We start from the raw sequence: 22,188 nt of genomic DNA, 5'->3' as shown, positions 1-22,188 counted from the left end.
TTTGAAACTTTAAATAAAATTAAAAAAAATTAATTAAAAATAAAAGAAAGTCACAATCCAAGCAACTTCCAGGTCATCAATTGAGAATTTGTAATTAGTTATGTAAGAAAAGAGATGATGAGTGGTGTAGTTCCTTGCTTACTATTGACCTTAGAGTAATAGTTGTCCATGTGGCATGTGCCTCCTTCTGAGGTTCCATTAGAATTTTACAAGTCAAAAATTCCAATTTCTTATCCCTCCTACCAAAATATATATATATATATATTCTCATTCACTCTATATAAAACTTTCATAATAAATTAGAGTCTATTTAATATTACTATTAAAATTATTATTAAGAATACTTTTTTAAATATTTTATTTAAAAAAATTAAAATTAATTTAAAGTTAAATTTAATAAATTTTAACAATAAAATAAATATTTTCTCACAGTCATTCTCTTTTAGAGATATTATATTATAATGAGATTTTATATATGCAATATCTACATGAAATGATTTATAAATAAGTAAAAGTATTTAGTAAATTTAAAAGAATAAATAATTATTTTTAAAATAAATAAATAATTATTTATATATAAATTACTCATTAATTTATCATTTTATATAAATCTATCTACATGAAATTACCATAATGCCCTAAAATTATTTACTCTTTTAGCTCTTCCTCATCTCTTTGTTCATGACTGAACAGTGCCAACGTTTCAATACTCTGCTAACCCTACAAACAAATCCATACCACGCTACTTTGCCTCCCATCTGAGCGAAAAGGAAACTGCTCTCTTTTTCCACAATAATTGATTTATTTTATTACCTCTTCTCTACAATGCTAAAAGCTCCTTCTCCATATGGATAGTTAGGGACAGTTTGGGTGTGCAGTTTAGGTTCGACTCAGGATTTATTTAGAAACTAAAATTGAATTGAAATTTTGATACGGTTTCAATTTGATTCTTTATTGTTTTAGTTTCGATTTGATACAGTTATCATTTTTTTTTTGATATATTTCTTAATTTTTAAAATAATTTTATATAATTTTCCTTAAAAAGTTATACTTGAATTAACATTTAAGTTTTGAATCGGATTATTAATACATAATATATCTTTTAGCTATTTCTAAATTATATAATATTTAACTATAAAGTGTGTATATGATTTAGAATAAAGTATATTATATAATATAATATTATAAGTATATTATATAATATACATTTTAATTATTTATTAATTATGTAATATTTAACTATAAGATACAAATATAATTGTGAATTAACACACACACGTACACATATATATAGTAATGCATTTATAGTTAATAATTATAAGGTAATTTAATGTAATACAATTATTGGTTCACAGTTCTGTTCTAATTTGATTCTTAGTGAAAAACCAGAACTGAATCAATGTATCAAAATAATTTCAATTTGGTATGATTTCTGTCGATTCGGTACAATTCTTTGGTTTGGTTTAGGACTCCCAAGAACCTTCAAAGCCCTAAAGATGGCAACAGATCAAATTTTTGTGGGTGTATGATCCGATTAAACCCTAATAGGATGAATTTAGATAGTATATAATCGGGTTTATGACATGCTCATATTTAAAAAATAATATCTGTAACGAATTAGAGTCGGATTCGAGTTTTACATATTCGGTATCCATAACCCAATCTGTTTATATAAATACTTAATTAAATATAAACTATATATTTTATAATAATATTTATAAATTTTTATATATTTTATTTTATATAAAATGGAATTTTTAAATATTTTATGAAATTATTAAATTTTTTTAATATAAATTATTAATTAAAATAATTTTTTATATAGATTATTAATTAAAATATATAAAATTAAATGAGTTCGGTTTTTTGGGTAATAATAATAGGGTTTGTGATAGTTTTGGATAATTAAAAATAAATTTTAATCGGGTTTGGAGCAGGTTCAAATTTTGAGAATATTAATCAAATTTGAAGATAATGATTTTCGTGGATATTCTGCTCGTTGCCATCCTTACTCCCCCTTCTTTTTTATAATATGTTTGGGTAGATTGTGTGAAAGTTTTTGAAAATAAAATAATGTAAGGTAATGGAATCAATAGACCGATTTAATGATTTAAAAATTGAATTTTTGAGGTTTTAAAATGACTTAAATCTCAATTATACTTATTGAATAAGTTTAATTTAACTTATTTTTAATTTTTTGTCCAATTTAGCTAAGAAGTTTTAATTTAAGCTCAATTTAACTCAAAAATTAAAAAATATTTATTTCTTGATTTTTCAACTTAAATAAAAAAATCAAGAAATTTAATCCTAAAATTAAGAAATTGAACTTCTTTAATTTTTTATTTAGATCAAGAAATCTAGAAATTTAAACCATAAAATTTAAGTTTTGGACTAAATTAAACTTAAATTAAAATTTATAGACTAATTTAAACAAATAATTAAAAATATATTAAATTAAACTTTACTTAAATTAAAATTTCTAGACTAATTTAAATAAATAATTAAAAATATATTAAATTAAACTTTCTCAATAAATAAATATAAGAACTAAATTAAATATTTTACCGTTTTAAAATATACAAAATCTTACCTTTCTTAAAAACATCCCTCCAAACAAACCTAGGGTTCGAAATTTTTATTTTTATTTTTATTTTTTTGGACAGAATAGATGCAACAATCGATGATCTACAGCTTCATGACAAGAGGGATGGTGATTTTGGCAAAGTGCGTGGACTTCAAACGCAACTTCACCAACATTAACATCTCAAATGCCTCCAAAAACTTCCGACCACCAATAACAAGTTCACATGCAACTGCGGATGTTAGTGACAAACTTTTCAGTAGATGGCTTGTGGTTAGGTGAAGGGCTTGTTCACAGCTGATTTGTCGTTTAAAAACACGACTTGTCACTTTTTATAAACAAGGTGCAAACAAGTAGCTACTCCTGCAGAATTGTAGTGCTGTAAATGAATGGCGAGCTATTCGAGACTCAGCTTAATAAAATCTCGATTAAGTTTGATTCATTTAAAAAATAGCTAAGTTTCAATTCGATTTTTAGACTCATTTAAAAAATGAGCTATGTTTCAATTCGATTCTTATTAAATGAGCCGATTTTAAGTTTAGTAGTATTTAACTCATTAAGACTTGCGAACCAGTTCATTTACCGTCTTGTCAGCTAAAAATTTTTACAATTTCAATTATTTTGATTTGATTTGATTTTGAAGATAAAAAAATTATTAAACCGAACTAAATTATTTTATTAATATATATATATTGTTTAACTATATTGACTAATGGTTATTAAGTTTAAATTAAGGTAAAAATCAGAGCAAATAACTTAAAATCAAATATAAATTAAAGACCCATCAACGCTCAAAACCAATCGGTTCGAATCGAACTAAACCAAATTAGTACGGTTTGATTTGATTTTTTATGCATTTTGATTTGATTTAATTTTTACAATATGGTAATTCTATTTTGATGATTTGGTTCAATTCAATCTGATTTGAATCAAATGTTCAGCCCTAAATATTAGTAAGGATTTTAATTTTTACGATGCTCTTTTTTTTTTAAGGAATTTTTTATATATACAAAAGTGATATAGTTAATTAATGATAATTGTATTTATGTTTCATTCATTTCATGAAAAATAATTTATATATGAAAAATATTTTGATAAAAGTATATTTTCTCATGAAAATATTTTTCATTATTTTATTATAATGTTAAACTGTATATGTTTATTTCATGTATATAAATGATTTTATATTTTAATAAGATTATCAAAATTTAGAAAATATAAAATGTTTTTCTTTCTAAAAAAATGAAATTATTCTCTTTAAAAATGACTTATTTTTTCTTTTGATTAAGAAAATATTTTTCATTAACCTTTTTTTTTAAATGCTTCAAATATTTAAAAATGAAAAAAAATATTTTATAAAAAAATATTTTCTTTGGAACAAACAAATCCTTAGATTATTATTATTTTAAAAAGATATATTTAATAGTTGGTAATATAATCAACTCTGCTCACCTATACCATTAAATTAAGACACTAATTCATATCACTTAAAACTTATGAGAAAGTATTAAAAAAAATTCTTGTGATTTGAATTATTTTCATGTATAATAATGTAATTTTAGATTTTGATAAATTAATATGTATCGTTAAATTCTTTTGCAACAATTGACTCCTACTAGAACTCAAAACTTCGTAATTATAGAGTCAACTCTAATATTGTTAAACCATAATTTAATAGTCGTTGATATAAAAGGTAAAAATAAATAGTATTACAGCAATAAGTATTAGAATATCTAGATTCGAACTCCACGACTTCAATGTAACTAAGCTAACATTGGTTAAACATCTTCATGATATAATAGTTACTGATATAAAAGGAAAAAAAAAAAGTATTATGGCAACAACTATTAAGAATATTTAGGATTCAAATTTGAGACTTCATTACTTTAGAAACAACTCTAATATTACTAAACTAACATTGGTTAAACATCCTCATAATTTAATTCTTATTGATATAGAAGGGGAAAAAAAATATTATTACCCCAGTAATTATTAGTGATATTTAGGATTTAAACATGAAATTTCATAGTTTTAGAAACGACTCTAATATCACCAAGCAAATATTGATTAAACATCCTCATAATTTAATAGTTATTCATATGGAAGCTAAAAAAAAAATATAGTATTATGGCAACAACTATTAGAGATATATAGAATTCAAACTCGAGACTTCCTAATTTTAAAGATGATTACAATTTCACTATGCTAACCTTGGTTAAAAATCTCATAATTTAATGTAGTTATTGATATAGAAAGTACAAAAAAAGAGTATTATTGCAACAACTATTAGGGATAACTAGGATTCAAACTCTAGACTTTATAATTTTAGAGATGATTACAATATCATTGAGCTAACCTTGGTTAAAAATCTCATAATGTAACGTAGTTATTGATATAAAAAGTAAAAAAATAATATTATTGCAACAATTATTAGAGATATCTAGGATTTAAACTCGAGACTTTATAGTTCTAGAGACGATTACTGTATCACTAATCTAACCTTAGTTAAAAATCTCATAACTTAATGTAGTTATTAATATAAAGGGTAAAAAATATATATATTACAATAACAACTATTAGGGATATCTAGAATTCGAAATCGAGACTTCATAATTTAAAGATGACTCAAATATTACTAAGTTAACATTGGATTAAACATGTCATAATTTAATATAATTATTAAAATAAAAGGCAAAAGAAAAAAAAAAACATTACAACAACAACTATTAGAGATATTAAAGTATTTAAAATTTTTATTAACAAACCTAATCAAATAATATTAATTTAATAAAACTTAAATCACATAATACTATTTAAAAATCACTTAAACTATAGAGTAACTTATTGATATTTTGATCTTAAAACTTTTATATATTGTTTAAAGATAGTAAAGATAGGCGCCTATAGATTAAGTTTCGATTAACATATTCCCTCAATTTAATAAGTTATCTTTTAATTTTAATTTATATTAATAAATAATAATATTATTTACCTTTTATTCCAAAACTAAAATTTCATTAGAATAATTAAATTCTTTTTTATTATTTTTTATATTTAGAATAAAAAAATTCAATTTTTTAATTTAAAATTTTATTTTAAAAAAATAAAAATTAAACATAATTTTATAGTAATTAATTTAATTCATTTCTTTCAAATAATTTATTTAAAAACAAGAAATTTTTGAGATTTTTTTTTTTTGAAAAATCGGTTTTTTTTTTAAAAATAAACTTTGATGATTTTTAAAAATTAATTTAAAGACACGTGGCAAAAAAAAAAAAAAAACATATTTGGTATTTTTTTTTTTTTATTTTTTTTTTTTTTTTTTTTTGGACTTTTTTTTTTCGGCGGATAAAAAAATTTAAAATTTTAATTTTAATCGAACAGTCGGCGATCGAACCGGACGGGGACGGACCGACCATTGGGGACCTTCTTCTTCTTCTTTTTCTTCTCTTTTCTCCCCCTCTCTCTCTCTCTTCTCTCTCCTCTCTCCCTCCTCTCCCTCCTCCCTCCCCCTCCACCCCACACCCCCCCACCCCCACCCAGGCTCCTCCCACCTCGCGCCCACGGCCCAGCGCGCGCGCCGATCTCCTCCCTGCGCGCCCGTCTCCTCCTGGTCCGTCGGCTTCTCTACTAAAATTAAAAATCCGCCTACGTGCACGTCTAAATCATCTAAAGCGAATCTGTCTAAAATCATCTAAAAAGATCTCACGAATTCATCAGCTTTTTTGTTTTTTTTTTTTTTTTTTGTAAGACTTTACTTTTTTTTTACTTTAGCCCATTTTTCATTTTTTCGAGGAATTCCACGAAACCGAGATCGCGAGCGAGCTTCCGTTCGAGCGAAGTTTCGCGATTTTTTTTTTAAATTTTTTTTTTAGTGGTTTTTTTTTTTTTCGGTTTTTTTTTTGATTTTAAAATTTTAAATTTAAAAAATGTAAAAAAAAAAAAAAAATTTATGTAATAAGAATTTAAGTATCCTCGATTCGCGATTCGTTCCTTGATCATGGAAAAATGATATTCTGAATTGTCCGAAAAAACCGAAAAGGACAAAATGGGAAAGTCTCAAGTTGGAGACCCCCCTTTGCCCAAAGTCCTGGCGTCGAGCCCGTTTTAGTTACGTTCTGGCCTCTAAAATAAACTTTGTGTTTTTTTTAAAAAATTTATTTAAATTTAAAAAAATTAAAATTAGAAAAAATATAAGCTTTTAAAAAATTAGCTTAGTAAATCTTTAAAATATTTAGAATTTTTTAGATTTTTAGTTTTTTTTTTATAGATTTTTTTTTTTTGTTTTTTTTTTAAAAAATGATCAATAATAAAAATGAAATTGAATTTTTGGGATGTTGATGATGAGCGATTTGATGGGGAGAGAGATTTGATGGGATGTGGATTTAGATTGATGTATTGTTGATTTGTAGTGTGTTTTGAGTTTTGGTATGTTTTGTTGTGGAGTAGGGATTTGTATTGACTTAGTGCTATTTTTCGCTTTAAATTATCGGTGAGCTGTGTGATTTTTTCTCCCCCCGCCCCACCCCACAAAGATTAAGTCGTCAAGTAAAATAAAAATAATAATTTTAATTTTTATATTATTTATATATATATATTGCCATACATATACATATATTATTATATTTATGTTATTAAACTAAACTTAAGGATTTATGATTGCATTGATAATGTTAAAGTGCCATGATGTTGTTGTGTTTAATTTGGGGCGCGGCGGCGTCGTGCGTGTGTGTGTGTGTGATTGTGTGGGATGGGGATAGGGCGGATGGTAGTCACGGTTTCTTTCTTGGACCGATCCGAGGGGGTAGTTCTTTGAGTTCTTCTCGATTTGGTTTTTTGTTTTTTGGCTCGATTAAATTTATTAGAAGTCAGAGTTGAGTTCTTGGATTTAAGAGAGGAGGGATGAGAGATCAACTATATGTTATGATTGATGATGATTGATGATGTGCTCCAAATTACTCTACAGTGCATTTTTTTTTTAGATAGTTATAGAGATTATTAAAAAATTGATATTTTTTTCTTTCTCGAAGGCTCTCTCTCTCTATTTTTTTTTTTTTTTTTTTTTATTTTTTTTTTTTTTATTTTTTTTTTCTGCTTCTGTTTACCTTTGTTGTTGTGTTTTTTTTTTTTTGTTTATTTTTCTATTGTGTTAGAAGTTTTTATTTATTATTTTATTTTATTAAATTATTATGTAATATTATTATATTGTTGCGCTGGATGAGGAGTGAGCTCCATTTTATTTTTTATGATATGAGAATGTGTGGGAGGGTGAGCTCCCTCCCCAATATATATTATATGTTTTATCGTGTGGTGAAGTGAAAACTCCCGTTCCGAAAAGTTTTATTTATTAACTTATCGTTTTTTTTTTGTTTTATTGATATTGGGCCCTTAGAGGCCTGTTAGTTAAAAAATAAATTAGGCTTACTACTACGGGGCTGGGGGGCTTTAGGCTAGCTAGAAGTCTTTGCCCCCCATAGGTTGACCCTTGATTTTCATATTATTTTAAATTGTGCCTTTAATCAGGTTTCTAAGTAAAAAATAGGAGAATTATAATTTTACCCTTTTTTTTAAGATAATATTATTATTGTATCATTTTTTTCTCCTTCTCGCACACATTTCTAATTTTTAATGGTTAATTATTATTACTAAAATTATTTTATTTTAATGAAATTTTTATGAATAAATTTATTAATAAAATTATTCTTGAAATTATATATTTCTACTTGTTATTAATTTTTTTATTATTCTTTGCGTGTTAAATCAATGACATGAGACATCGTAATCACACATAGATATCTCTATATCTATATAATATATAAATGTGTGAAGAAAGGAGGAAATATTAGTTTTGTCTAAATTGTCCTTCATTATTTATAATATTCATAATTATATTTTTCTTATTTAATTTAATTTTACAACTTATATAAATTTAAAATTCTTAAGATTTAAAATTTAATTGTCTATATAATTTTAGAGTTTATATAAATCTAAAATTTTTAGTCCTACTTATATTTAAATTTTAATTAATTAAATTTTTATTATAATATAATTTAAAATAAAATTTTATAAAAATACCATCATGATTTATATTATTTACAAAAATAAGAAAGTATTTTATTTATATAAATCACTTTTTTAATGAAAGCTAATATATTTCTATCTTTATCTTTTAATTATTTATAAAAAAATATTTTAATATAATTATATTTTAATTTACATAAATAAATAAGAAAATAAATTAATTTTTACCAACCAAACATGTGAATTCTTTTATTAATATTTTTAAAGTTTTCTTTTAATTTAATTTCTTATAAGTTCATTTCAAAAATATTTTATATAAAATAAATTTATATTTTTTAATTATAAATATATATCTAAAATAATTAAGCATTAATAAATTAATTCTAATTAAAATTGAATTTATAAATCCTATGTAAATATTACTACAATTATTGATAAGCTTTGTATGTATATATATAAAATTTTTAAATAATATATAATTATATACAAAGCATATAAAAGAAATCATATATATGAGAAAAAATTAAATAGATAAATATATTATTTAAAAAATTAAAAATTAATATAATATGTTAGGCTTGAGTTTAATTATAAAATTAATATAATTAATAGAATAATTGAAATTTATAATACTATTTTTTATTTTAAAATGGTACATTATTAAAAGTTAAAAAATATGCTAATGTGTGTAAATATTAAAAAAAATATAATAATTTTTAAATTTTTTAATACTATAATCTTATTTTAGCATAACAAATAGTGAATACATTTAAAAAAGAATTAGAAATTATACAAAAATCTATTTTCTTAATTTAAGTCAAAAAATTAAGAAATTTAATTTATTGATTTCTTAAATTTAGTTAAATTGAGCTTGAATTGAAATTTCTAAATTAAATTAGACTGAAAGTTATAAATAAATTAAATTAAACTTTCCCAATAAATATAAAAATATAATTAGGCTTTAAACTGTTACATAAAGCTTAATCATATTTTTATCAATTTTATGTAAAATTTTGTTTTTTCTTTTCTATTTATAGAAAACATTTTAAAATTGCAATATTAATCTTTTTGACAAGATATTATATTCTTTACTACACTTCTTCAATAAAGTCGATAAATTTATTATTAAAAATATACAAAATGAAAGTATCGTATCATATGAAATTTCAAATAAAATTTAAAAAAAATCAATTAAAAATAAAATAAAGTAACAATCCAAGCAACTCCCAGGTCATCAATTGAGAATTTGTAATTAATTATATAAGAAAAGAGATGATGAGTGGTGTAGTTCCTTGCTTACTATTGACTAGGGGTGTGCAAACGGTCGGTTCGATTTCAAACCGAACCAAACTGATAAAATCAAAAATTAAAAATAAAAAATTTTAAAAATCGAATCAAATCGATTAATAAGAGAAAATCAAACAGAACTAAACTGATAAATATCGGTTCGGTTCGATTTTAAACTAATCAAACCGATTTATAAATTGAACATTTGATTTCAATTGGGTTCGGTTCGATTTTCTTTGATTTCCTTTATATATATATATATATATATAATTTCGGTTCGATTCAGTTTTTTTTAATTTTTTATGAAAATAACTGAACTGAACCGATTAACTGAAATTATCAAAATTATAAATCAAACCAAATCGATTGAGTTTTAAAATCGAACTAATTGAACTAAATTGACTCAATTCAGTTTGATTTTTTAGTTTAAACAAAAAACTGCTCTCCTCTGGTATTGACCTTAGAGTAACAGTTGTCTATGTAGCATGTGCCACCTTTTGCGGTTCCATTAGAATTTTACAAGTCAAAAATTCCATTTGGATATTTTTTTTTTATAGCTTTCACACTAATTTTGTCAAACAAAGAAATTTGCCCAAATGCATCATTTCATTAATTCCTCACACTTCTCTACTTCTCAAACAATGTCTTATCCCTCCTACCAAAAAAAAAAAAAAAAAAAAATCTCATTCCTCTATATAAAACTTTCACAATAAATTAGAGTCTATTTAATATTACTATTAAAATTATCATCAGAAGACTTTGTTAAATATTTTTAATTTAAAAAATATTAAAAAATTAATTTAAAGTTAAAATTTGATAAATTTTATCAATAAAATAAATATTTTCTCGCTTCGACTCTGCACATTTGCAGCCACTCTCTTTTTGAGAAATTATACTATCATGGTGATTTTATATATGCAACACCTACATAAAAGTAGTTTACAAATAAGTAAAATTATTTACTGAATTTAAAAAAAATAAATAATTATCTTTAAAATAAATAAATAAATAAATAATAATGAGTAAAAATATAGCTGACTCCATCTGGTTTGATATTAAGGCTTAAATATTGTTGCTTTGTTGTCGGGGAATTCTTTCAAAGTTCAGAAGCTACAGCAGGTGTTATTTCGTAGCACACGTTGCTTTCTTGGTCTTGGTTATATGCTCTGGTGTTCTGCTGATGAAGATGGCTGGCTTCTATCTATGGCAGAGGTTTTTCTTATCCTTTTAAGCCTTGTTTGGAACTGAATTTCATAGCTTGAAATTACTTTTCTGAATAAAATGATAAGAAAAATAATTTAAAAAAATTATTTTATTATTTTAAAATTATTATGATTAGAATCAATCAAATTTAATTTTTAATTATTTTTTAATACTCTCTAACTAATACAACTCGACTCAACTCAACTCAGTCTTTATTCTAAAAATTTAAAGTCGATTATATAAATTCACTTTCTGTACGAACGATTTTGAGTTAAATTCTCATATTTAAAAAAATAATTTTCCCTTAATCAATTATTCTGTTTATTCTCGGGGATGGCACATGGGAACACAGTACAGACAGATGAAGGGAGTCTTTTACACAGTGGAGTTGATACTGTTATATTATAAGGTGTTTCATAGTTTTTCTTTCAAGGAAAAATTACAACAAAAGACAAGTTTTTCATCACTTTTATCATTTCTATGTTTGATTTGCAGAACATAATAGCTATTCCATGCTCATAAAATGATTAATTTCACTGCCCCACAAAAATTTATAGAATAATTATATTGAATAGTAACTATTCCAAATTCAAAAATTCCAATATTATTGACACCATGAGAACAGTTACTCATTTCACATCTAAAATTGGAAGCAAAGTTGAGAATATTTATTCAACATGAAATAAATATTCAATCTTGTACCTTCCCATGCTATTTATAAACCAAACCAAGCATGTAATTTCTTCACAACTGACAAATTTATAGTAAGGTCTTTCTCAAGCAGACAACTTTGCCACACATATTAACAAGAGCAGGAGGATGATAAACTATTGGGTGAGCATTGTTACAGGAATTTAAACTCCAGTGACCATCAGAAAATGTAGTCTGGAAGTTGAAGGGGGAATCGTGCCACTTCAACTTCAAATGGAGCTCCTTTTGGATCCACCAACCTAGAAGAAAAAAATAATAAAATAATAGGATAAGAAGAAAGACAAAAGGAAGAAACAAAACAGCCTAATTTCAGTTAGAAAATAAAAATATCATGATCAAGTAAAAAAAAAAAGAGGCTCTGTTCGCCAGTTGCAAAATAGAGCTTCTGGGCCAAGGCAGTCATGGTCACAATACCTTTTCAGGATGTATATCCTCAATAAATGTGGTTTTGGGAAGCCCCTCAACCATGGGGGATGCAATGTGTATAAATCTCTCACATTCCATAAAATTCTCCTAACTGCATCCTACTAAAATTAAACATTAGATTTTCAAGTATTTTTGTTTGGTTCTCCTTATGAGGATCCTAAGGTATAAGAAATCAGAAGGTATCATTCTATGCCATTTGTATTAATGAAGCAAACCATTTTAGCCAAAACTATTATGGACTAACCCTGCAAAACTGCAATAGCCCTCTCTATAAGGCAACATTAAGGATCCTACATAATGGAAAACCCTAAATTACCAACACTAATATTATAACTGAGAGTAGATCCATTTTGGAAAGATTATCTCAAACAGAAGTAGTGATTTTAATCTCTGCTCCTACAGAGATACTGTTCAAACAATGCAATTTATAGCAGGAGTTTGATTCATGTCATGTGGAATACCTGCCAGGAACAAATGTGAAAGAACCTTCAATAGAACCTGAAGAAGTCGATAGAGGCGTGCAACTCTGATATACAAAATCTCTCTCACCTGGAAGCAACAGTGGATACTGCAAACATACAAGAGAAGAATGAGATCCATATGGTTATTACATCCTCATTTATTGTATTATCACTTTATTTATCAATAAATGAGAATTGATCTAGTAAAGTTAAGTTTTTTCCTGTCACATTAGAAAGGTTATTGGACTTTTCTTGCTCATCACATGATCCATAATGCAAGGAAACTTGTATCCCACATTGAAAGTATAGGATTTCAACATAAGGTATATATGAACCTGGACTCTCCAACCTCAACAGTTAGCTTTTGTGGTGTGGTTCTTCTAAGTTCGTATCAAAACCCAATTTGCAAATGTGTGATGATTGCAATATGCATTTTTTGTTTTTTTGTTTTTGTCCTTTTCTTTATATATATAAACTTCATTCTATTTTTGGACAAAAAAAGTTGCTTTCTTTTCACCTAAAGCTTATGTTGATAGAATAAATGAAAAAAAAAAAAACATCTCTACACTTTTGTAAGTTGCGTTGTGCTAGCGTCCTAGTGATTAGGGAACTAAGTATCACCAAGAAAATTCACATCAATTCAAACATAGTTATCAATCGTGGTCCGAGCCTTAATCCAACTAAGAAACAGAGTGGATGAGTCACTGGTACCACCAGTGGATTAGTAGTGCAACTAATGAGTTATTAAAAAAATTAACTAAATATCACATTTATTAATTAATTTTTAATTTTTAAAATTAAATTTTCAACATTTGTTAGGTTATTTCATAAGTAAATTATTAAATAATACTAGAAAATTTGAATAAAATATTTTTATTTTCATAAATTATTTAAACATTTTTTTAAGATTTTAAAATTTAAAATTACTAATGTTATATAATATAAGAAATAGTCAATTAATTTTATTTATTGTAATAATAATAATAATTTTAATGCATTTTATATATAATAATTTAAGTCACATAAAATAATTTTATAAGAAACTTTTCTAATAAAATAAAATAATTATCATTGAATAAGAGATATTTTTTGGAATAAAAAAATATATAACTACCAAGTTAGCTTAACTGGTTCTGAGATCAAAGACCTCCCATGAGATCTTGTGTTCAAATCACCTTGCCATTGCCAATACTACTAAAAAAAAAAAATCCTTGTCCGGGTCAACCTGCCAGGTCACAAAGCTCAGTGAAAAACTGGCAAGGTCACTCGGTACTCAGGTTTTTAGGGGTTAATTCTTTGTCCAATTCAATTACAAATCCGGACAGCCGGATCAATTTTGTCAACAGTTCAACTAGCCAGTCAGGTCCGACTTCGATAACAGTGAGTTCAACATCACAATGACAATATATATTCAGTAAAAAAAAAAAAATTATCAAGTGGGTCTATGTGCCCCTTCCCCAAGCTGATAATCTCAAACTCAATAAAAGGGATAATTCTAAAATATTAAAATTTATATTGTTTTATTGCTCGATGGCACACACTTGAAAAGATAAAGCTAGTTGTAGTATCTGTTTGGCCATGCACGAGGACCTTTGAAAGGTTGTGACAAATGCAAAAAATAGATTAGCACAAAAAAATTTTCTCTGGTCATGGAAAGTCATATACCTGGCCATGATGACCACAAACCAAACCAACCCATAACGAGAAAGAATTTTTCTCAAAATTTGAAGTGTAGGAGCTTTTTATGAAAAAAAATTGTTTGTTAAGACAGAACAAAACACAACCAAAATGAAAAATTCATAATCATAATTTTGTGAAAAAGGATGAATACTGTTAATATTTACACAACTTTTCTTCTAAAAATGATTGTAACATTGTAATAAAAGCCTTAAAGGAACTAAGCTGTTCATGAGAAAGATGTCCAATTGCACTCCTTTAAAAGAAGAAAAACTTCACTCACCAGAAAGGCATAGTAGTAATTCATACCTTGCCTATTACAGCCTCTCCACTGACATCAGATACAATATTGCCATTAGCGTAAATGATCCAGTGCCTCCTTTGCAATTGGCAAGAGCCAAAGTACATTCCATTTATAAAACATCCCTCAGGCAGGAGAGACATGCGAATTGAATATGCGAACCAGTATTTCTCAGAACTATCTTCCAGGTCAACTGCCTCTGGCACAAAAACAGCAGAGGCACGAACCTGATAAAAAATTTTATTAGCTTTATCCCTATGATAAGTAATAACATATTAAAGAAACAAAATATACACAATTGAAGCAAGAAAGACAATTGAGTGAAGCAGGGTAGATTCTGCAATTCTCATCCCCACGTCCCCAATTGGCCTGATTGCAGGCTTGACTGTGCTCGGGCTTGGGCAGGGGGTTTCAGGCTCAGCCCAGGCTATATATATATATATATATATATATATATATATACACACACACACACACACACACACACACACACACACACACACACTTTTTGCCACCGGAATAGTTGAGAAAAGAAAAAACTGAAGGATCATTATATAATTGATAAAAGAAGGTGGCTGATTTTTATTTACATTTCTTTTGGGAAAAAATAATGTAGGGGGGATTTTTTGGTCACTCATTCAGTCATAGTTAGCAAGAGAAACTAACTCATATGACCGTGTCAGTGCTAGCTGGTTGTTGGTACATGCCCTAACGTACTAAGCCTAGGGCAAACACAATTGATATAAATGGCCAAAATTTCATTTTTAGTCATTAAACCTAAAATTAAATAACATATTATTACAACAAGGCAAACGACTCTTATCTGCCACCCCAAATAAAGGAAAAGAGCTGCAATTAAGTAGTTTACTTGCACATAAACATAACTAGGAGGAACCAAACCCACTAACAAATGAACCCAAGCCCTGATAGCCCATTAATCTCACAGCATACGTGAGGAGAGGACCACCTTTCTTTTCTTTTACCACTGCTCCACAAAAGCAAAGGATGTGTTTAACTGGAGGTTTCAGAGTTTGGTCCTAAACACATTGTCCAATGACGCGTGGGTACTTTCTTACCAAGTCCTTCAAGACGATAACCATCTTATAGATTTCAAATCAGCCTTACCACATACAGTAACCATGAACCTTGATGCACGAGACAAACAATTTCTTCCTTGCCCAGAAGAGGAGGTGGGAAAATAAGTTCTGAAAGGAAAAATACGTGCATGTCCTACATATACAACTACTAACCTTTACACCATTGGTGATAGCAGTGGAACAGAGAGGAGGCTTCTCTGGAAATTGACAGATAGCTCTTACATTTCCTTCTTCCTGCAGTTTGATAATGCCATCTTGTAAGCGACGTCCATGCTCCTCTAACCAAAGCAACATTGCATCCTGCTGCTGGTCACTGTTGAAATCATGCACTGACCTTAACAGTCCAGTAGGCACACAAGGCATCATTTCTAGATCTGTTGCAAGATTCCTGGTACCAACATAGAGTTGGCCATTTGTACAATTGAGGAAAAACAACTTTTCCTGGATCGTGGAGGACATGGCCACAACAATAAATTTTCTTCTAAAACTGCCAGAAATCTCAAGCTGGCGCATGATCTGTTTTGTATCCATAATAACTCGATCCAATGGTAACAAGAACACATTAACCAAGTGATGATAAAAAGTATATCCACCTATTAGACCCAATGAATTTCCAAAAGCACTTTTTGGTGCATCTTTGTCTTGGAAAACTTGACCATTACAAAAGCGGTAGAGAACTCTTGTAGGAAGTGGCAATTTCACTTTCAAGACTGCCTCCAACTGCTGAATTTGAGTTTCTGATGCACCCTGCTGCAGTGTAGCCCCAGCTTCCGGAAAATTTACAGTCAACCAGTTCTTGAGTCTGTCCCAACATCTTTTGACTCGTTTTACAAGGGGCCAAGGATACATACTGAAAGCTTCACGCCATAATCCATAAGCAAACTGCGCATAAACACATAACAGTGAGTAAAGACATACTTTTTTATATGAGATGATGCTAATATACATGCAAAATCAACAATGCATAAGCCCAAATTAAAGCTTAGGACCACAAATGTGAAACTTTATTTTCAATGTCTAGGGCCCCAAGTAACAAAAACAACCATATTCTAAGCAGTAATGCCATTCCTCAAATATTTTCGGTTGATTTGTGAACAAATGAAGTGGATCATTTTTATGAATAATCATAAAAGTGCAATACATTATTATTCATACGTAAGCAAATAAGACAATATCCTGGGCTAAAAAGACCCCAAAGAAGTGCACAAAAATCATGCTTTTGGACTCGGAAAAAGAAAATGAAGCTAGAATCACTATTTGATCTAAAAACCATTGTGATTGACCAAGCATCATTTCTTTTGGTTTATCTACATGGCAACGAAAGAAATCTACCACACAAGAAGGAAAATACACAAATTGGGTAGTTATGCTCCACCAAAGTGGGATATATATTGGAAAAATTTGCAGAAAGTCTACTCATATTTAGACAAAGAGGGTACTCTCAAAACTCGAAGGCTACCTTACCCTTCTACTTTCAAGCACACAATTTTACAATTTTATTAAGAAATTGCACCACACAAAAGAGAGCCCAAACCGCCAAATGAGTAAGATAGAACCAAAGCAATCCTAGTTTCGACTCTGCTATTTATGCTTCAAGCTCAAATTCGGAGAATCCCAAATTCCAGGGATTTCTTCAAAATTTTAGCTGACTGGTATCTACAAAGACAAACGCGTCCAATTTACATAAAACCCCAAATAGATAAACCAAAGCACAGTAAATACCTCTCTCTAAATTATCTGAAGAAGGAAAAAGAATATATATATGAAATTGATCATTGAAATACCTTGAAAGAAGGAACAGGGTTGCCTTGAGGATCAACAGGAGCAGAGAGATCAAGATCACGTGAACAAAATTTGGACCAAAGAGAATCCTCAGTGGCCGAAGCCTTAAAGCGCTTGTTAACACATGCCACTTTGGCTGTTTCTTTTGGTCCCAATTCTGATAGGATTTCGTTGAGGGCTAGATCTCCCACTGCTTCCAAACCCATCTTTTCCCACTGTATGAGCTTTCTCTTGCCGTCTTGTATCCATGGTACCTCACGCTGTGCTTTTATGCTGTCCTACTTCCGGACATTTGGTAAGTTCTTCAAAATAATTGTTGAAAATTACAATTTTCTCTTCTTTTGTCCTCTTCCTTGATTTTTCTTTTGCTGTTTTTCTTTTTTTTTTTTTCTTTTTTTTTTTTTTACTTAGCGCAATTTATGTATTTTTTTTAAGTACAAATCTTCATGACGTGTTAAAGCAGATCGATTCAAATTTAAAAAATTATTATATAGTTTTTGTATTTTTTAAAAATAATTATTTAATTTTTTTATTTTAAAAAATATTATTTATTATGAATTATTTATATTTTTATTATTTTAAAACAATTTTTTTAATCAAATTAGTAAAATAAGAGAAAATAATTGTATTATTTAAATTATACAAATTAAATAGCTGATTAATTTAAAATTATGGGACTAAATAATTTATATTATTTAAACTACATAAATTAAATAGTTGAATTAAAAAAATTATAGCTTTTAAATAACGGCAAAAACTAAATAGTTATAAATTAATAATATGATATTAAATTATGTAATTTTTAAAATAAAAAATTAAATAACTAATTTTATTAAAATACATAAATTAAATAATTATTTTTCTTTAAATTTATATATTTCATCTCTTTATAAATTTTTTTTATGCTATATGAGTATTCAACTCCTAAATTATTAAAATAGCAGATAAATTTTAATAACTATCCTTAAACTTATATAGTTGTAACACTACAATTTTTTAACTTTAAAATATAACATAAAACCTCATAAACTTTTAAATTCTACACATTAAAATCCCTATGACTTTCGATTAGTGATTTTTCAGTTAAAAACTGATGTGAATAGCTCTCGTATGACACTTAGTCAATATTTCTCTCCTCTGTTTATGTAAAATGTAAAATTATTTTTTTTACATATGAAAAATTATTTTATCCATAGAGAGAAAAATAATTTAATTTACACATAGATTGAGGGAGAAAAGAGAAATACTAACTAAACTCCATGCTGGAACTATCTAGGTCAATGTCTAACTGAAAAATTGATAATTTGAGGTTACAAGGATTTTACTGTATAAAATTTGAAAGTTGATAAAATTTTATGTTATATTTTTAAATTAAAAGATTGTAATGTTATAACTAAATAAGTTTAGAAACAATTATCAAAATTTATCCTCGCAATAGCACTATAGTTAAAAATGATTATTTTTTAGTTTAAACAGAAATAATTGATCAAATTAATTTAATTTGATTTATTTAATAATTTAATTCGATTAAATTTACACATAAATTGATCACAACCACAAAGTAGCCTACTGAAAAAAAAAAAGATGCATCAAAAAGTGTATAATAATCCTAATGGCACATCATTTGCATGCAATTTCACAAATAAAATTAAAAAACAATTCTTTTAATTTGTGGAAAGGGACAAGTAGCCAATTTATTAAACATAGTGGCCATTTAGTAAAACTCTTATCGTTCTCTAATTATTTTTTTGAATAAAAATATTATTTTAAATATTATTAAAAAAATAATTTAAAAAATTTATTTTATTATTTTTATAATTTTATAATTAAAATTTATTAAATTTAATTTTAAATTATTTTTTAATATTTTTTGATTATTATATTTAAAAAAATAATTTTTTTTAATAATATTTTTAATAGTAATATCAAATAGTCCCACAACTAAGCTTAGGACACTCACCATCAATTGCTCCTAAATCTCCCATATAAGCCCTTAATTTTATTAGATTCCTTTGCCTGCAAAATTGCTTTGCTTTAGAATTATATGGCCAAAACATGTCCGAAAAATCTTAAATCAAATTTTAATTGTGTTTAATCAACATATTTTAGTTTTACAAGGTGCTTTTCTCAAACATGTGCTGCAATAATATGTCACACACACCCTTAGTTTATCCAAATGATTTTATTTCATAACATGCCAAAAAAAAGTTGTTCATAAGCATAGCTACAGTTTCGAAAGGGTTTAGGGGTAAATTTCAAAAGCATCCTTGAACTTTAGAGATTGTAATAGAGTCATTTTTAAACTTAAAAATGTAACATAAAATCTCTTAAATTTTGAAATTTTACACAGTAAAATTCTTTGGACTCCTAATAATTAGTTTATAAGTAATATACTAATGTGAACAATTCAAAGTAGTAATAACGTGAACGATTGTTGTTGTTATTTTAAAATATTAATATTATTTATATGTAAAAAAGTATTAATATTTATTTAGCAAATTAATAAAATTAGTATAGTGAATTAACCATATTAAATATTTTATAAACATTTTAAATTTATATTATTTAGTATTTATTAGTTTAATAAAATATTAAATTATGATAACTATTACTAACATAAATAAATACAAAAATAATAAATAATTATTGAAATAAATTAATAAAAAATCAAAATTCTTAAAAAAATTGTTAAAAATTATAATTTTCCATTTTCTTTTGTCCTCTACCTTGATTTTTATTTTGCTTTTTTTTTCCTAAGCATAATTTATGTATTTTTTTAAGTATAATCACTCACAATCTGGATGACGTGTTAAAGCTTATTGATTTAAAGTTAGAAAATTATTATTTAACTTCTACATTTTTAATAAAATAACTTTAATTCTTTTTTCTTAAAAAATATATTATTTATTCTATTTTTTAATTCGCGGATGATTTACCACTTTCATTATTTTAAAATAATTTTTTTATTTAAATTAGTAAAAAAGAGAGAATAATCGCATTATTTAAATTATAAAAATTAAATAGTTAATTAATTTAAAATTATTGAAATTAAATAGTTTATATTTTTTAAATTATAGAGATTAAATAATTAAATTAAAAAGTTTTTTCTTTCAAATAATAGAAGAGAGTAAATAGTTCACATATTAAAAATATAAGATCAAATCTTATATTTTTTAAAATAAAAAAATTAAATAATTAATTTTATTAAAATATATAAATTAAATAATTATTTTTCTTTACATTTATTTATTTCAACTCTTTATAAATATTTTTTTTTGTAACATGTGTGATACAAGTCTTGAGTTATTATAATAGTGAGCATTATTTTATTTAAATATAAATAATCGGTTGAACTAATTTAATTTAGTAATTTGATTTGATTTAATTTATTTAATGAATTGATTGAGTGCAACATATTTTATTTTTTTAAAAAAACTCTAAATATTTTTTTAATTTTATTTAAATTTCTAATTTAGTTAATTTTATCAGGATTATAAAATTAGTACTAGTGTATTTAATTTACTAAATTAGTTAAAATTTAAATACAATTCTAATAATTTTATCAACGTTTTGAATAAATTATTTTTAATTCCTTATATCTGAAAAATTTTTAAAAATATAAAAATATTTTATTTTTATTTTTAATAAAAATAAAATAATTGAAAATTTTTTATATATAAAAATAGATTTTAGGTTTGATTAAAAATATATTTTTATCAATATCAATGAATAAAATGGTTGTTATACTTGAATTAGATTAAACATTCAAATCATTGATTTTAATTTTTAGTTGAAATTTATTCGTTACTAATTTCTTTTAAATTACTATAAATTTATAACAATTGAATAGGATTAGAATTTTATATCTATTGATATAAATGCAATTTATATTTAATGAAATATTAAATTTTTCCTAATAATTTTATAATTATGTTAAGGCTATGTAAATATTTGAAACAATTAAAAAAATAAAATAATTTTTAATGAATTAAAAATATTTATAAGTTTAAGATCATTGAATTACTATAGTAGGAATTATAATATGATTCATGGTGTACGTAGAATTATTATTAAAATAATATTAAAATTTTAATTTATATTAATTAAAAAATACTGAAAATTAAAATTATTTAAAATTTTAGCAATAAATTAGTATGGATGAGTCTGTCATTGTTAAAGTATCAGTAATGCATTGTTGCCGCTAAAAGTTATTAGCTACAAATTAATATGTCTGTTATTATAAATACATTTTATTAGTTTAAAATTTTTATTTAATTTTTTAATATAATTAAATGTATTAAAAAAATTTTATTTAATTTTCTATATATATATATATATATCTATGCAAAAGTTGAAAAAAAATCTTTCATATTATAAAGAATCTTTTTTTAAAATGTTTTTTAATAGATGTGTTTATATAAAACTTGAGTTCGTATGAAGATAAGTGTATCTACCATCGATTGAATTTTTGCATATAAATTTTTGTATTTTATATATACACTTTAATTTATTTTACACATATCTCAATATAAATATTTAATTTAACAGTAATTAAACTTATTCTCGTATAAGGTCAATTTTATATTAGATACATTATTTTTCAATTAATTTTCTTTTATATAGAATTTAGAGGTTTTAAGG

At 25.5% G+C, this 22,188-nt stretch overlaps 1 protein-coding gene across 2 annotated transcripts; it reads right to left on the bottom strand.

Annotated features, from left to right (window-relative positions):
- Positions 1–11,680: 11,680 nt before the first annotated feature.
- LOC110661488 (F-box protein SKIP16) lies at positions 11,681–17,821 on the bottom strand. 2 transcript variants are annotated; one of them, XM_021820139.2, is made up of 5 exons: positions 17,550–17,821; positions 15,919–16,647; positions 14,677–14,895; positions 12,691–12,797; positions 11,681–12,042 (listed from the first exon to the last, which is right to left on the bottom strand). In XM_021820139.2, exons 1-5 carry the CDS (start codon positions 17,751–17,753, stop codon positions 11,964–11,966), a joined length of 1,338 nt encoding a protein of 445 aa, XP_021675831.2. In that variant the 5' UTR covers positions 17,754–17,821; the 3' UTR covers positions 11,681–11,963. The 2 variants fall into 2 exon arrangements, with proteins under 2 accessions (XP_021675831.2, XP_058004471.1); XM_058148488.1 differs by lacking the exon at positions 17,550–17,821 and adding an exon at positions 17,230–17,394.
- Positions 17,822–22,188: the final 4,367 nt, after the last annotated feature.

Source organism: Hevea brasiliensis, chromosome 6 (assembly GCF_030052815.1).
Source record: "Hevea brasiliensis isolate MT/VB/25A 57/8 chromosome 6, ASM3005281v1, whole genome shotgun sequence".
Lineage (NCBI taxonomy): Eukaryota > Viridiplantae > Streptophyta > Magnoliopsida > Malpighiales > Euphorbiaceae > Hevea > Hevea brasiliensis.
Note: the sequence above shows the minus strand (reverse complement) of the source record. Positions and strands in the feature narration are given on the sequence as shown.